This window comes from Phaethon aethereus, assembly GCF_964289735.1.
Source record: "Phaethon aethereus genome assembly, chromosome: 4".
In the NCBI taxonomy this organism is placed as follows: Eukaryota; Metazoa; Chordata; class Aves; order Phaethontiformes; family Phaethontidae; genus Phaethon; species Phaethon aethereus.
In genome coordinates this window covers 42,248,752-42,266,907 of record NC_138578.1, presented here as the reverse complement: position 1 = coordinate 42,266,907, position 18,156 = coordinate 42,248,752, and the positions used below count along the sequence as shown (strand labels likewise).

Sequence of the window (18,156 nt, the reverse complement as noted above, 5' to 3'; positions counted from 1 at the left end):
TCAGGGATGGGGACTCAACCACTTCCCTGGGCAGCCTGTTCCGATGCCTGACAACCCTTTCAGTGAGAAATTTTTCCTGATATCCAGCCTAAATCTCCCCCGGTGCAACTTGAGGCCATTTCCTCATGTCCTATTGCTTGTTACTTGGGAGAAGAGACCAACACCCACCTTGCTACAACCTCCTTTCAGGTAGTTGTAGAGAGTGATAAGGTCTCCCCTCAGCCTCCATATTTTTCAGAGTGATTTTGAAACCATTTGAGGTAACTTATTACACAAATTTAGTTGATTTTTTTTTTATTATTAGAAAAGGACTCTTTACATTCTGTTTTACATTTACATTTATTAGAAACAGTGTGTTTACAAATAAATCTTAAAAATATTTAAGCTTATGTAGCGTTTTGTCTATTAATATCTATATGGCTAATTTGTCAGAAACACTAATATGTACAAAAGTGTTATAAGTAAAATGTTAGGTAAATGATGAGATTACCAAAAGCCTACCAACCTGGTGAAAGTAATATTAGCACAGAACAATGACCAAGCAAGTCAAGTTGTCTTTCTCTAATTGAGTTCACAATTAGATTCTTGAAGAGAAAATTTATGAAACTCTAGGCAGTGTGATATTTTTTAATGAGAGTTCTATCATAGTAGTTAAAAACTGACTTAAGTGCTGAGGCATAATGTTTTGATTTCTTCCCAAACTTATTTTAATTTTTGGATAGTGAATTACATGTGCTGTTATTCAATAACAATCTCTATGGACTGTTTTCTACAAGTAAAATAAATTTTTCTGGTTTTATACTCAGGCTGGGCATCAAAATCATCTTTTCATTTCAAGACCAGTCTGGGTGCAGAAATGCATTTTACACCTGCATCTCCAGGACTTTGAGATCATTAAAGTGCTTGTAGATGCAGTAGAATGTGATTATTTTTAACTGCTTTGAAAATAATTAAAATACAGAATTAATAATGTTTAACTCACTTTACACAACACTAAATTTCTTTGAAAGCATTTGAGTATAATTAAAAACCAAGTACCATTTCTTTTTAAAGTTAACATTGTTGACAGTCTAGACTTAATATTACATTACATTATAGTCTAGTACGTTAATATCAGTGCCAAAATTGAATGCTTTTATATGTCTTGGAATATCATGCCTTTAGACATACACTGTCTAGTTTTGTTAATGACATGCTTTATTTTAAGGCCCTTGTAAACCAAGTGGTGGGAACTATATACAGTCGATTCACCAAGAAGCTTCCGGATGGATTGGTAGTGTGTGGAGTCTTCACACGAGATTATCGCAATGATGTCATGAATTCTCAGGTATATTTTTATGGGTGTTCTAACATATAATACTAATAATGACTTCTGTATTCCATCTGGCTTCTGACAATGTTAATTCCAATTATAACACTTGTGCCATTACTAAATACAAAGTTCAGGAAAAACGTAAGCATACCTGTAGTGTTTACCAGAAACTTTCAGTCTATGGCCTACAATCTTACCTATTCATCCTTAGGGGACATGCAGTTGAGTACTTGATCTGATTAAAAGAAAAAACATTAAAATCCTTTGATTGCCAGCATACAGCAGATGCCTTACAGAAGTCCAGATAGAATACATCAGTACCTCTTCCCTTGTCCACTGATGTAGTCACTCTATCATGGAAGGCCACTAGGTTGGTCTCTCTTGTAGTGGGGAGCCCAGAATTGGACACAGGACTCCAGGTGTGGCCTCATCAGTGCTGAGTAGAGGGGGAGGATCCCCTGCTTTGATTTGCTGGCAACACTCCTCCTTAATGCAGCCGAGGATACCATTAGCTTTCTTTGCCACAAGGGCACTTTGCTGCCTCATGTTCAATTTGGTGTCCACCGGGACCCTCAGGTCCTTTTCTGCAGAGCTGTTTCCCAGCTGGATGGCCCCCAGTATACACTGGTGCATGGGGTTGTTCCTCCCCAGGTATAGGACTTGGCACATCTCCCTGTTGAACTTCTTGAGGTTCCTGTCAGCCCATGTCTCCAGCCTTTCTATGTCCCTCTGGATGACAGCATGACTCTCTGGCATATCAGCCACTCCTCCCAGTTAGGTATCATCAGCAAACCTGCTGAGGGTACACTTTTCCTCATTGTCCAGGTCATTAATGAAGCTGTTGAACAGGATCAGAGCCACTATTGACCCCTGGGGTACACCGCTAGTTACTAGCCTCCAGCTAGACTTTGTATTACTAATCACCAACCTCTGGGCCCAGCCTTCCAACAAGTTTTCAGTCCACCTCATTGTCTGCTCATCTGGCCCATACTTCAACAGCTTGTCTTTGAGGATCTTACAGGAGATGTTGTCAGAAGTCTTACTGAAGACAATATCCACTTCTCTCCCATCATCTACCAAGCCAGTCATTTCATCATAGAATTTGGTCAAGGCTGGTCAAGCAGGACTTCCCCTCGGTGAATCCATGCTGAATACTCCTGATGACTTTCTATTTCCTCATGTACTTGGAAATGATTTCCAGGATTAGTTGCTCCATCACCTTCTCAGGGATTGAGATGAGGCTGACCAGCCTGCAGTTTCCTGGGTCCTCGTTCTTGCCCTTCTTGAAGATAGCAGTGGCAAATCATTAATTCGTTCTTGCTTACCTTGAAATCAAATCTATATATATTTTCAAATGCTTTTTAAATGTAGAATCTACTTGTAGTTGATTAGTCAGTTTACTTGAAAATAATGCTTTACAAACCTTTCTTCTTAGATACTAGTGACAGTGCCTCAATGCTTAGAAATCTTGATGCTGTCTCCTCGTTGCCAGAAATGGACGAAACAGATAGAATATGTTATATTTGATGAGGTAGGCATCTTTTAATAGTAACCAATTTAAGAAATATATGAAAAATCTTGAGGAAAAATGCTGGTGACTCAATTTTTTGTTACATAAATTATTGCTGGTATAGAAACAACTTCAGAAATATTATTTTGGACTTACTTGCTTTTTCCTGTTTGCTGATAGCGTTTCTGTACTCCAGTGAAAGAACTTAGAGATCCATTAGTCCTCAAGAGGACATATAGTTCAGTCAAAGCTACCAGGAACTTCCTCTACTATGGTGGCTTTTAGTTTTTCAGTTGGCTGGCTTAAGAGAAATAACTTATTTTATTTCTCTCAATCCAGTCAACTGAAAAGCTAAAAGACACCACTGTAGTCCCAGTGGCCTAAATAGAGCATTCCAGACTGGGATCATAAACATTTTACATCATACAGTGTTTGTCTGTCTTTCCAGGGAAAAAGTCAATGATTAATCTTGCTAAATTTAAAATTTCTACTGTATTCTTTCTTGTGTATAGAATTAATTGCAAATGATGCCAGTGAGTATCTAGGGTACAGTGAATGTAGTATTAGAATTTAGACTAATTTGCTATCCAGTGAAGTCTGGAGAGGGATTTGAACATTTGATTTGGATCTCATGGTCATTTACTCCAACATAAGAATTATTTAGTACTGATCTTACTTGCTGATCAAAACTTTTGATTTTTTTTCAAAACGTAAAACAACTCCTCTTATGGGTGCACTTTGATAAGGAACTTTTTTTCTCTTCTTTTAACCCTTTTCCACCAAAACATAGGTCCATTGTCTCGGTGATGAAATTGGAGCAGAGGTGTGGGAGCATCTTCTGGTAACAATTCGATGTCCGTTTTTGGCGCTCTCTGCCACTGTCAGCAACCCGGAACACCTAACTGAGTACGTGTGGAATTTTCTTGCTCACAAGAGCATATTTAAATTGGATATGAGGAGTTTTAGGTAGAGAGGACAATTACTATTGGGAGGCAACTGATTTGGAGTTATATTGTTATATGTATTATGCTTACACTTACTCCCCCAATTAACACAAAACTATACTGTAACTCTTGACTCTGTAATGAGAACAGGCACTACTATTCCTTCAGACCCTATAATTGAGCTGTGCAGAGGAGTTTAGGAGGCTTTTACATCTATTTGAATTGCCAGAGCCCCATAAGCACACTTGTCCATGATCAATCAGAGAAGACACCTGCACTATATTTATATATATAATGGTGCTATTCCACATTTTTTATTTGCACCCTGGAATAAACTGGAGAAAATTGTACTGAAGATGGTGAAAAGGGGACTGGAAATTCTATAGGAGAAACTGAGCAGATTGTAGTAATTCATCTATTTTAGCTATTTTCTTAAAATATTTTTTACAACTCATTTTTATTTTATTCTTGCACTGTAGGTGGTTACAATCTGTGAAAAGGTATTGGCAACGTGCTGAGAATAGAATAGAAGGAAGCCCTACAAACTCTGAAAAGAATTTTAGAAGAAAATGTGAGGTGAAATCTAAAGTACAAACACAAAAGAAGTCATATCGTGTTAGACTGGGTGTGTATCAGAATATTTTGTAACTAAGAAATACATTTAGTGTTGTTTCTGAAAAAAATTTAATTAGGGTATGTGAACTTAAGCATGTTTTGTTTTTCAAATAAAAACAAATCTTGTTTTTTAAAACAACCAAGTGCATCATGACAGCATTTTTGTCTCTTCACAGTCTTGTATGAAGAAAGATACAATGATTTGGAAAAGTATGTGTGTTCTTTAAAGGGCAGTGATTTTATCATTGAACATTGTCATCCGTGTGCTGCATTATCAGTCAGTCATGTAAGCATAATACTGGTGTCAACATGGTTTAGCAACTGTTACATTTAGGCAAAATGAATTCCATCAAAATGATTCCTTTATTTTTCTTTTGTTTAAACTCCATGCAGATTGAGAACTATGGTATTCCTTCAGATCTTTCTCTCTCTCCACGAGAGAGCATCCAGCTTTATGACACAATGGTAAAAGTCTGGAAAGAGTGGCCAAGGGCACAGGTGTGTATGCATGGCTGTGAGCAAAATATATAAAAATAAATAGATAACAAAGTACTGCAATATTTTATATTAATGTTGTTTTCCAGGAGCTAGATCCTGAGGAGTTTGTCTCTTTCAAGAATAAAGTAGTAATAAAAAAGGCAGATGTGAGGAAATACGAACAGGAACTGAAGAAAGAACTAAGCAAATGGATTGTGCTTGGCCAAAACCAGAAGGTAACAGTTGTTACAAGGCACTTTCTTAAGCTTATGTACACTTTTAATATAATAATAATTGTATGTAATAATATAATTAAGGGAGTTTCTCCTCCCATAATTATTATTTATTAGGTTTAACTGCTGCTGTACTTGAAAGATAAGCACTAATGTTTGTGACATTTCTATAAGCATTTTCAAGGTGATGTTTTCACAAGCTTCTCTGGGAATCAGATTTCTGATACTGCTGTGAGATTTCAGTTCGTGGTTCCTTTAGGTAGCTCCTACAATTAATGAGAATATTGTACCATTGCTCTGCTTTTTTAGTCTATGTCTTTTTTGCTGCTTATTTGAAACCTTCTGTGTAACCACAGACAGTATGTATGTTGCCATGTAAAAGATAGAAATTAAAGCAATGAACAGAAAATGAAGTCCTTGATTGGAGGCCACCTATTCCTATATCATAAAAAGGAATATGAGGAGGTGGTGAATCAACAAGGAAAAAATATAGAATAACTGGGGAAAAAAACCCGAATTTCTTGAAATATGACATTTAAATATGAAAATATATCATAATCAGTGTGTTAGTGATACTTTATTATTTGCACAGTGATGGTAGCCATGAATGCTACAACAATTCGCTTTTTGAGCTCTTACTAAAGTCAGCTGAAAACTTGCAGACCTTTTAATCTGTAAACTATATGTGGCTATTGCAGTTCTGAATCACTTAAAAAATTTGAGCTGATAGAAGTTGACACAGGAAAATGGAGACTTCATATTTGTTAGCCTCTAGCCAGAAGTTTCTGCCATTAAAATCTCCACAATAATACTGTTTTGGTCAGGTGAATGAGCTACTGGAGCACCTTAAGCCAAAACCTGTGGATTGCTCAGAACGGGAAAAATGGAAGCATTTTGCAAGCTTTGTTGATAAATTACATGAGATGGATAAGTTGCCTGCCATATTTTTTATGTAAGTATTTACATTCCATGTATTATATGTGTATTGCCTATATTAAGAAAAATGAGTATTGGAGATAAGCATTGATTTGGCTTGGCAAATGCCATTTATATGGTATTTGTTACCTTTGCTTTAAAACATACAAAGTAAAGGCCTACAAGCTCTATCAACCCATGTATCTTTATGGCACTAAAGGTTTAGCTGAAATAAAACTAAGAGCATTAATTACTTTATGGAAAGGCTAGAATCCATGCATGATGTCTGAGAAAATTACAAGGAACTGAATTACATTAAGATGAGAGTCAGATTCTCAGTTGCTTTGCCCCAGTGTAGTCAGTAAAACTTGTGGAAAGTGTATGCTGTTTATTTAGAGGTGCAAATGGTGTATGTAGGGACAGATTTGCTAGGGAAAAGGGTTAAATGAGGTTCTGTTACTGTGTGCATTGGTCACATGGTGAGGGTTCCACTGCATAGCCTCTAACAATCTCATCTTGCATCCAGTGACATGCATCAATCAACCTGTTTTGCAGACATGTGAGATGTAATTACATAACGTCAGACATGCAGAACTTTGAGCCTACTGTCAATACCATTATTGTGAGTGATATTGCTAATATTAGTAAAGTAGGCATGTACCTCAATGCTGGACTTAATAATAAAAAGAAGGTGCTTATCCATAAACGGTTGTCTGGCGCATATTCTCAATGTAATAATGCATAGGAACAATCATGTAAAAATGGAAAGTTTTCTCATCTCAGTATGAAGCCTGGCCCTTCCTTACATTGGACAGTAGGGGTAGAATGCTCACTGCCATTCCAGTTCTCACATGCTTCATGTTGATAAAAAGGTATTTCTGAAAGAACTCTAGAAAGGAAAAAGAAAAAAGTGAATATACATATTGACGGCACATCTCAGATTAGTTGCTGGTGAATTATTTCTTTTTCTATTTCTCAGTGATGGTCTAGTTGTAAATTAATGTTATGGCTGATTTCAAGATAAAACTGACAGTTTTCAAAAGGACTCTTAGATATTTGTAATTCCTTCAAATATGAAATAATTTCAGGGCTGGTGTATGAACTGCAACATCATGCTGGGGCACTCAATAAGAAGTTCCAAGGTGCTTCTCCTTAATAGAGATGGATAAGTGCCTGTCGTGGTTTAGCCCCAGCCGGCAACTAAGCATCATGCAGCCGCTCACTCATTCCCCCTTCCCCCAGTGGGACAGGGGAGAGAATTGGGAAAAAACTCATGGGTTGAGATAAAAACAGTTTTATAGGACAGCAAGACAAAAGGAAACAACAATGATAACAACAATAACAATAACGACAAAGGAATGTACAAGAACAATAATACAAGTACAATTGCCCAATACAGCAATTGCTCACCACCTGGTGATTGATAGCCCGTCCCCGAGCAGCAATTTCCGCCCCCCAGCTAACTCCAGTTTATATACTGAGCATGATGTTATATAGTATGGAATATCTCTTTGGCCAGCCTGGGTCAGCTGTCCTGGCCATGTCCCCTCCCAGCTTCCCCTGCACCCCCAGCCTGCTTGCTGGCAGGCCACCACGAGAAGCTGGACTGTCCTTGACTACTTAGCGCCAACTTAAAACATCAACATGTTATCAACATTTTCTCATCCCATATCCAAAACATAGCCTCACACTAGCTTCTGTGAAGAAAACCAGCTCTATCCTGGCTGAAACCAGGACAGTGCCTTACTCTCATCTACCCTGGAATGACGGGACCTTAGAAATTGTTGGTGACTTATGGCTCTGACAAGGGACTGCGAGTAGAGTGTAAATATCCTTGACAACTGATAAATGATCATGATGAGACAAGAACACAACCCAGACCAATGAACATGGAGGCAGAACCTAGTGGTATCAAGCTGGGCGATGAGGTACATAAATCTGTTATATAATGGTCTTTTAAGGCACAGGTGTAGTGTAACAGCACTTGGTAGACCTCCCCAGTGTCTTTGTAGTCAGAGGAGGGACAAGAGTCAGACAGAATTAAAAAAAAAAAAATCTCTCTAGTTAAATGTCCCAGTCCTGAGAAATTGTGATGGAGGTGAAGGGGGATGAGTAACCCTCACAAGTAGTAGACAGTGACTTGGAGTAATGGTTTGATGTTTATCATTGATCATTTGATCATTGATAAACAATGATGTATATGCTTCATTGGTGCTGGTAAGCTTTTTCTCCCTAAGCCATTATTGATGAATGAGGTTGCAAAAAGGTCATTCTGTATGGTGTTATGTTAGCATGGAATTAACGGAGACTCCTGACAGAGCAGGTATCAGAGCTGTAGAAGCCAAATTGCTATCGCAGCCATTGGTAGTAGGGGAAAAAACAATACTTAGAGTCTACTTTGCTTTTCTTAGAGCCACCAAGGAAAAGAACAGGCTGGCACCACTTTAGTATGCCTTATGGCCAAATAAGTGGTAGAGAGAAATTAGATCACTCAATTTCTGAGTTGAGCTTCAAAGGGGAAAAAAAGGGTAATTGGCAAATGACTGTTACTGAGCTTTGTCATGCATGAAGATGTGAAAACCTTAAGTTAAGAAGTGATCTCCTGGCTTTATAATCTGCATTTCTTTCTGGATAAAAGGACAAAGTCCTTCAATTTTTGCTCCTGTTCTTGGTGACTGCCAGATTTGAATGACTCGTGCATATTCTAATGGACTAGAATGCAACCTCAGCCCATGTGTTGCCAACACCTGGCAGGGGGTTAGGTAACAGGATCTGCCTGCTGCAAGAAGAACAGAAAAAATACTTTTTTAGAGTGAAGCTGGAGAAGTCTTCATCCCAGTTAGACTCCAAACGGTGCCATACTGAAAAAGCTATGAGGAAGAACAGCTATGTAGAAGACCAAGAAAGACAGGCACTGATTCTCATCTGGGTAGTTGAGAAGAATTAAAATGACTTAAGCTGCAGTTTGTTTCATCTGTATGTCCAAGTATCCAGCTTAGGGAAAAGTAGAGTTGAGCATACTTTCTATAGATAATTTATTGGTGGAACCATTTTACGTTTTACCACTCAGTTTTGGAATAATAGCAGTTTGAAAGAGAATGCAGACTATGATTTGGAGATGGAATAGGTATATGCTTCTAATGATTAAATTCTAACTAGTGTCAGATGATAAGGCTCACTGAATATTATTGTAACAGCATTGCATATAAGTAAAAACTCTATTAGAGTTCACCTAACTGACATATATTATATATTATTTACTTTAAGATTTAATGTGGATTCAGTGGAATGTGCAGCCAAGAATGTATTCCTCAATTTGCTGAAAAAACAAAAAAGTGAACAAGACCCTAACACTGAGAGGGAAAAAGAACGTTTAAGGGACGAGCTAAGAAAAGTGAAAAAAATGCTCATAAAATTCAACCCTCAGTAAGTATTATAACTATATATTATTAAAAAGCTTGCATATTATGACAGAGCATAATTTTGTGATAACTTATTTCTGGGGAATATACCTTTCAGCAGCACATTCATCCAGCTTACAGTATAGTAGTCTCTGCTCCTCTTTGTGCTCTAGGAACCCACAAGTAGGAGCAGCTGTATGGCAGGTATCAATTAGCAGTACCTAGTATATAGTCAGGCAGCAGAAAGATACCAGTGTTGCTGGCATTGTGTAAGGTGCTGGTACTACAACTTAAGAATCAAAGAGAGAGACCTGAGTATATGAGACTGGTTAATTTGGAATAATTCATTACTGATACCAAGATATCAGAGTGGCTCTTTCTCTAGACAGTAACTTTTGTCTCTTCAAGTAGCATCTGACCCTGGTGCTGGGTCAGCCACTGTGGGAGAGTCTTTTCATAGTTTAGCCTCACCATGGCTGGTTACAGTGGTGGATCTCTGAAGTATGGGTTCACCTGACTGGTGAGATATTCTTTGAATATTTGTCAGCCTTTTGTTTGGATTGTACTGTATTTGTTTCCCCCTTAACTTTGAATCTTCTTGATTTTGTGATCATAGAGTATGGATTTTTAGAAGTCATTTGACAATGGAATACGGCTGTAGTTATCAGGATTGTCAGGAACATAAAGCATCATAGTTTTGTCCTCCTAATCATGACCATTTACAGTACAGTCTTTGGAAATAATATCATGAAAGAATAAACTTAGCTGACTTTAATAGTAGTAAGTGAGAACTTGAAAATCCAGTAGGAATTTAGACACATATTTAGACATTGAAGTAGCTTGAAAATCTGCCTCTAAATAGTTTTCCCTCCCCTCTCTTCTTCAAATCCTGTCCTAAATCCTTACAGTCCATGTCATTATTGGCGGTAAATCCATCACATTTCTCTTTTGTATTTAATTCTACGTGCAATCTTGTTAGCTTACTAATTTGCTAAATGAAGTACTTACAGTTGCTGGCTTCATCTTCCTTCATTTTTGCATGCCACCATAATTCCTCTTTCTGATTCACCCAGAATTACTTGCTATTTTGCATACAAGCCATGATAAACTGAAGCTGTTAGCATTATCAGTGAATTTACATTAACAGATCTTTACGTTCTAACACGTTCTAACAGATCTAATACGTTTGAGCCTACAGTTTAAAAGGGAATGAGCCTGCATCTTTCAGTACCCAAAGAATATGTTAAGATTGAGAAATGTATGTTAATTACAGAAATAATATTTTTAATTGTATATTGTATACAGGGATATGAAAAAGTTGAGCTCCAGTAAAATGGAAAACATGGCACTTCTTTTGACCACAAAAGAACAGTTAGAAAAGAGACTTAAAAGGCTAACTGCTATCCCTTCTGTGTGTACTTACGCTAATCCTAAAGCAGTGGATGAAGATGTAAGTAATTCACTGATAATTATAACATAGTTTTGGTTTTGTATGTCTAAAATGCATAAATTTGTGCATAAATACATAAAACACATATGATGTGTGATGCACTTGTATTTCATAACAGTGCCTATTGACTTCATGAAGCATTCTGAATATTACCATTTAAATTTTATTCTAGGTATCAATCTTAGATAACTTTATTTTTAAGATGTGTGGACAGCTTTCATTCTGCCAAATAAAAAGATGTTGACTTGTCCTTGTGATAGAAGACCTGGGATGTATACTACAATTAAATAATTTCCATGAACTGTCAGCAATGCAGTTCTGTTACTTGTTGATTCAGATCTCAGACTCTCTTTTTCTGACTGAGTCATTAGCATAGGCTATATGGCACCTTTGTGTGCTTATCAAAATATTTTTAAGCCCTTCATATCCTGTAAAAATACTAAATAATAAATAATTTTAGGCTCTAAAAGTTCTAGTCCTCACAAAGAAAAATTTTCCATGCTCTTCAATGTGTTTTTGCCCACTGAGGAAAGAAAAGGTGAGAAAAGCACTGAAAATCTGCAGATGTCCATCAGAAATATTAATGTACATATGTATAAAAATAATTAAGGAATAATTTATGAAAGAGATTTATATTGCATCATTTCTAGTAGTAGTGGGTGACAGGGCCTTCAGGTCCCCTCTGGTCTAAACTTTTTGAAACATGACTGTAGTTCATATAGCTGTCTCTTTGTGGCTGGGTTTTTTTCATTAAAAAAAGTAATTGTGATGTATAGCTTTTAATTCAGAGAAAAGGTGCTCAAAATTTTGGTGAAGTGCCTTGATAACACTTTCTGCTTATTGTGATATGTCTTGAAAGAGAAGAAGGTTCTGTGTATGGGGACCCAACTTGAAAATTCTCATGATTACTTATCATGGGAACTTGGGATCCCAATGGCATTTTTGGACTGCTGTCAGCCAGCACGGGAGGAATACTGCTTCCCACAGCTGCAGATGGTAAAGGTGGTGAAGAAGTAGCTTGGACTTTGGAACAGATGGCACTTAGCTGTAGAGTGAAGTTCAGAAAATACTGAAAAAGCTTAATTCGGTGCTATTTCTGAATTCGGGAAAGGGAAGCTTCTAACTGTTGTGAAATGAAATGGTGATACCAAACAGGGATGATAAACAAGAGTAAAAGAGTATCAGCTTCATGTAGATACTTAGGAATCTGTTCTGTGATACTGGCACACACTATATGGTCATGAGGCCATGCTTCGAGTAGGAGTCATGAACATGCAAGCTTGCCATGTCTGGTTTTATCTAGCTGTATGGTATGACAGTTAGGGCTGTTGTAATGAGATTTCTCGCAAAGGTGAAAAACCCTGATAGTACATAGAAGTGTACTGAAGAGCTTGGATTTGTCGTCATAATGAAGCTACTGATGATACACATCCAATTACATAATTTGGGCTTCAGGTTCACTGAAGATCATAAACAGCTATATTTCTCTGTAGTACTTGGAACTATCAGGGAAGACTTTTTTTCATTAGCATCACCTGGTTGTGCTTAATACTTAACATTTGTTTTTATTTGTAGACTCTGAGGAAGATTTTTCATCGGCTTAGATTTGAGAGAAGAGGTTATCTGCAGCAAACAATGGCACTGAGGGGCATTGGGTATCATCATGGATCTATGGCCACCAAGGCAAGACAAGTAGTGGAGATGCTTTTCAGGCTGGGATATATCAAGGTTGGTAAACTGGGATCAGTTCTTATTTTTAAATTTGAGTTTCTCCATATATTTAATTAAAAAATATAGTGTACATTTCACCAGTGGTAAAATATATTGCATTGGCTTTGTCATGCTTATTTAAAAAATGTTAACATGAAGGTTTCCAAACAAATAAAATAAACGAAGTGAACTGATAGCTGTAGAACTTTATTTCTAACGAAGAGTTTCTGTCCTTCAGATTAGCATATCATAGAATCATAGAATCATTTAGGTTGGAAAAGACCCTTAAGAACATTGAGTCCAACCATCAACCTAACACTACCAAGTCCATCACTAAGCCATGTCCCTAAGTGCCATGTCTGCACGTCTTTTAAAAACCTCCAGTGATGGGGACTCAACCACATCCTTGGGCAGCCTGTTTCAATGCTTGACAACACTTGCGGTGAAGAAACTTTTCCTAATATCCAATCTAAACCTCCCCTGGCACAACTTGAGGCCATTTCCTCTTGTCCTATCGCTTGTTACTTGGGGGAAGAGACCAACACCCACCTCACTACAGCCTCCTTTCAGGTAATTGTAGAGACCAATAAGGTCTCCCCTCAGCCTCCTCTTCTCCAGACTGAACAACCCCAGTTCCCTCAGTCACTCCACATAGGATTTGTTCTCTAGACCCTTCACCAGCTTCGTTGCCCTTCTTTGGATACACTCCAGCACCTCAAGGTCTTTGTAGTGAGGGGCCTGAAACTGAACACAGTATTCGAGGTGCGGCCTCACCAGTGCCAAGTACAGGGGGACAATCACTTCCCTACTCCCACTGGCCACAGTATTTCTGATAGAAGCCAGGATGCTGTTGGCCTTCTTGGCCACCTGGGCACACTGCCAGCACACTGCCAGCTCATCTTCAGCTGGCTGTTGACCAACACCCTCAGGTCCTTTTCTGCTGGGAAGCTCTCCAGCCACTCCTCCTCAAGCTGTAATGTTGCATGGGGTTTTTGTGACCCAGGTGCAGGACCGGGCACGTGGCCTTGAACCTCATACAGCTGGCCTCAGCCCATCGATCCAACCTGTCCAGATCCTACCCTTGAGCAGATCAACATCAGCTTGGTGTCATCTGCAAACTTACTGAGGTTGCACTTGATCCCTTCATCCAGATTGTTGATAAAGGTATTAAACAGAACTGGTCCCAATACTGAGCCCTGGGGAACACCGCTTGTGACCGGCCGCCAACTGGATTTAACTCCATTCACCACCATGCTTTGGGCCTGGCCATCCAGACAGTTTTTTACCCAGCAAAGAGTACACCTGTCCAGGCCACGAGTTGCCACTTTCTCCAGGAGAATGCTGTGGGAAACACTGTCAAAGGCTTTACTAAAGTCTAGGTGGACAACATCCACAGCCTTTCCCTCATCCAGTAAGCGGGTCAACTTGTCATAGGAGGAGATCAGGTTAGTCAAGCAAGACCTGCCTTTCATAAACCCATGCTGATTGTGCCCGCTCACCTGGTTGTCCTGTACATGCCACGTGATGGCACTCAACATGATCTGCTCCATAACCTTCCCCAGCACCGAGGTCAGACTGGATCCTCCTTCTGGCCCTTCTAGTAGATGGGTGTCACATTTGCTAGCCTCCAGTCAACTGGGACCTCCATGGTTAGCCAGGACTGCTGATAAATCATTGAAAGTGGCTTGGTGAGCAGTTCCGCCAGCTCCCTCGAGAGTACCCTTGGGTGGATCCCATCTGGCCCCATAGACTTGTGTGTGTCTAAGTGGTGTAGCAGGTCGCTAACCATTTCTCCTTAGATTACAGGGGCTTCATTCTGCTCCCCATCCCTGTCTTCCCACTCAGTTGGCTGGGTACCCTGAGTACAACTGGTCTTACTATTAAAGACTGAGGCAAAGAAGGCATTACGTACTTCAGTCTTTTCCTCATCCTTTGTCTCTATGTTCCCCACCCCCATCCAGTAAAGGATGGAGATTCTCCTTATCGCTCCTTTTGTTGCTAATGTATTTATAGAAACATTTTAAAATTGTCTTTTACCACAGCAGCCAATTGAATGTGTTTTAGTTAAATGAACTCTATAGGATTATGATATTTTGTACTGTCTTCACAGAATATTTCCATTTGTGTTCAATTTCAATATTATTTCAATTATTTCAATAAAACATGTAGTATAAACTTTCAGAATACCAAAGTTTAATATGAATATGTAATAGCTATATGAACTACACTAAAGAGTGAAATTCATGTATGGTCATATCTCTGTTAAATTAATTGAAGTTTAGCTAGATGAAAAATGAAAGTAAAATTCTTGTTGATTTAAATTGGATTCTTGATGACATTTTTTTTTTTTAAATTGAGTATTGCCTTTTCTAATAGACATGCTCATGTTTGATATTTTATAGGTAGTCACAGCTACTTCAACACTTGCTCTAGGAATCAACATGCCATGTAAATCTGTTGTCTTTGCTGAAGATTCTGTCTTTTTAGATGCCCTAAATTACAGACAGGTATGGAAATAGCACATCTATTTTTTATTACAAGAACAGTACACATGTAGCTGTCATCACACACAAATTCAGAAAAATGTTTTTTCTTTTACATGAACTGCCAGCTCACAGATAATGTATGTAGTCAAAAGACCTATTTCAGCAATGAAGGTATTACAATCGCTCAGTGAATTAAAGGTATAGATTCGGCTTTGGGTTATGCGAGCTGGAAAGACAAAAGCTGTTTTGTTCTAGCCAGGGTTTTATAAACATGTGAAAAATGTGCTATAAGAACATACAGTGGGGATGTAATGAGGAAAAGAAAGATTGCTGACTGGATTAATAGGGATGTTTGAGTTTCTTCCACCTTGGAAGTTGCACTCCACACAATGCAACACAGCAGTGTGTAGATGAGGTTGCAAATGCAATGAAGTAGAATGTCTCCAGTCATGGCACAACTTACTGAGTGGGTTGAGAGACTTTAGCCTCTTCATTAGCCCCTGTTTCCTACTCTTGTGCTGCTTTTCAAACCTGTATTTTCCTGAAGTAACTGCTAGTTTGCCTCTGGTTCAGGAGGCCATATAGGCATCACCTGGCAGATAGCTCTCAGACTCAGAGTGTGAGTGGATCTGTGCAGTAACCAGACCTACGTTCATCTCCCTTCTGCTGCACATAAATTATATGACTCCAGCTTTGTCACATCATCTGGTACAAGGGGCAAGTCCCCACAATGGGCCTGACCAAGAACAGGTGATCCAAGCAAGGAAGTGCACCCTTAGGAAGCTTCTCTCTACTCCTTATTCATATTCTGTGGGCTTTATTCATACTGATACTACCTCTTGCCTCAAATCTACCCAGAAATAATTCAGAGCTTAATGTAACTTGAAAACAAAGTTGGTGTAGGTATAAACTAAGTTGAAACTTACCTTGAAGAAACATAAATGTTAAAAAGACATGTGAGAGAATGTAAGTATCCTGACCAGTGTTTAGATCTTCTATCAAATTTAGAAGTTCATATTAAAAATAGTAAATAAACTCACCACATTTGTAAACCAGCTATATGTGAGGTACAACATACTTTGCACACATTATTTTAATATTTCTGCATAAATGCTTTATTAGGACTCTATAGATGGTACCAATATATACAACTTAGGTATATTTTATTTAGAAATTAATACTTTTATTATTTTAAAAATACAATTAATGAATATTTTGTTCTTAGATGTCAGGACGTGCTGGAAGACGGGGACAAGATATGATTGGAAATGTGTTCTTCTATGACATCCCACTGCCCAAAGTTGAAAGACTTATCAAATCCAACGTACCTCAGTTGAAAGGCCAGTTTCCTCTGACTGTTTCCTTAATATTGAGACTCATGCTGTTGGCTGCGAAGGCTGATGACAAAGCAGATGCCAGAGCAAAGGTTTAATGTTTTTTTCTTAATAGAAATTTAATTAAATTATAATGTCTCCTTAACATGAGCAGAAAGTTATGCCCTTCAGAAGTAAGCAGTCTGCCTCCAAATGAAATTGCATACTCTGCTATACTGCTTCTAGTACCTGTGACATCTTCTCCACAGTATTGTACTTCCATTTTCATACATTTATTCTTTGCAATAAATATTATCATCAGGAAGAATGCTACTATCAGGAAGGTATTTTTACCAACTCTTGTTCTCTGCAATATTTCCATTAACTTGGAGAATCAGAAAGTCTTCCAATATTTAAAATTTCAGCTTTATTTGAGGAAAAGATGTGAACATACATTTCCATAGGGAAGAGGGGAGCTATGAAATGCTATCTCAATTGAAACAATGAGAAAATTCTCTGTATTACTCACTTGATTACATCTGCATACTAACTCTCTGGAATAAAATAATTCTTAGGCTTGCCAGTGATTTATGTAGACAACCCATGACAATGATTACAAATGTAACAACAAATTGGTCAGAGATTTCCTCTTGTAATTATTAAGGAACTCTTACCTCCAGATGATCTGTTTTTTACATCCACTTCAGCATATAAACATCTATTTTCAAGGACTCACTGAATGAATTCAGACATATTTCTTCTTAAGATAACAAAGTAAATTGCTAAACTTCTGTGTTAAATATTAAAATTGTATTAAAGTGTAAGGAGTAATTTTAAAACTTCCTGGTTTTAGTTTAATGATATTTAAATCCTTGTCATTTAGATCCCTATATGAACTTCATGTAATTAACTTTACAAATCTCAGCATAAGTTTAGAAAATGAGCGCACATCTGACAGACAGAGGATAGACTTGTTCACAAGCATTTCCAGGAGTTAGGTGTTCAGCTTAGATAAAAATACAACATAGCCTCCACCCAGCATTTTTACCCTGAAAACAAATTGATGAAACAAAGCATAAAAGCTGGACATTAAATTTATTTGCTTGTTACAATATCAATATTCCCTTGGATTTCTAATTTATTTTTTTTCTTTTTTAACCCCCCCGTTTGTTTGACCAGGCATTGTCAGTGTTGAAGCACTCACTGATGTCATTCAGAAAAGAAAGATATGCTGAAATATTAAAAATTTATTTTATGTTTTCCTTGCAATTTCTTATCAAAGAGGTAGGTTTTAACTCATTCTCATAAAGGGTAGTTCCTCTTAAATCTACAGATTCTCATTTGTTTGTGTTAGTATGCTTTAATTTAAAGAACCATGTATTTTATATTCCATAGCAATAGGCTATTTCTTCCTGTTAGAAATTTAAGGAAACAGAAAAAATTAGAGTGCCTTAAGTTTGAGGTTAATTCTGAGCTACTTATGCTATGGAATAAATTCAATAGGAAAAGTCTTATGGTATGTTCTATATGATTACAAATTGATTAGGAAAGTAAGAGTTGTGTATTTATATTGTATATGCATGCATGTGAAATGATAAGGGTTTAAGACATACTAACGATGACATGATTTCCAAAATGCTGGGAGAAACTATATCTCTAAGAGAAATTAGGTCTCAGAGAAGACTGAAAATTAATGGTGTATATCTCCATAGTAATAGTTTCAATTTGATGGATACCATTTTGGAAAATTTTTATGCATGATTCCATTTTGGCTTACCACTTAGAACTAC

At 37.7% G+C, this 18,156-nt stretch overlaps 1 protein-coding gene across 1 annotated transcript in view; it reads left to right on the top strand.

The window, feature by feature from the left end:
• Positions 1–18,156, top strand: part of LOC309404752 (putative ATP-dependent RNA helicase DDX60) — a gene marked incomplete at its 5' end in the record, with an annotated part of 48,686 nt that overhangs the window by 19,161 nt on the left and 11,369 nt on the right. Inside the window, 14 exons of the mRNA XM_081999318.1 lie at positions 1,208–1,327; positions 2,748–2,843; positions 3,613–3,728; positions 4,246–4,391; positions 4,558–4,667; positions 4,775–4,879; positions 4,966–5,094; positions 5,916–6,043; positions 9,274–9,432; positions 10,713–10,857; positions 12,433–12,589; positions 14,974–15,074; positions 16,279–16,479; positions 17,546–17,650. Of these exons, the coding sequence (XP_081855444.1) occupies positions 1,208–1,327; positions 2,748–2,843; positions 3,613–3,728; positions 4,246–4,391; positions 4,558–4,667; positions 4,775–4,879; positions 4,966–5,094; positions 5,916–6,043; positions 9,274–9,432; positions 10,713–10,857; positions 12,433–12,589; positions 14,974–15,074; positions 16,279–16,479; positions 17,546–17,650 (1,818 nt within the window). The remainder of the gene's footprint in view (positions 1–1,207; positions 1,328–2,747; positions 2,844–3,612; positions 3,729–4,245; positions 4,392–4,557; positions 4,668–4,774; positions 4,880–4,965; positions 5,095–5,915; positions 6,044–9,273; positions 9,433–10,712; positions 10,858–12,432; positions 12,590–14,973; positions 15,075–16,278; positions 16,480–17,545; positions 17,651–18,156) is intronic.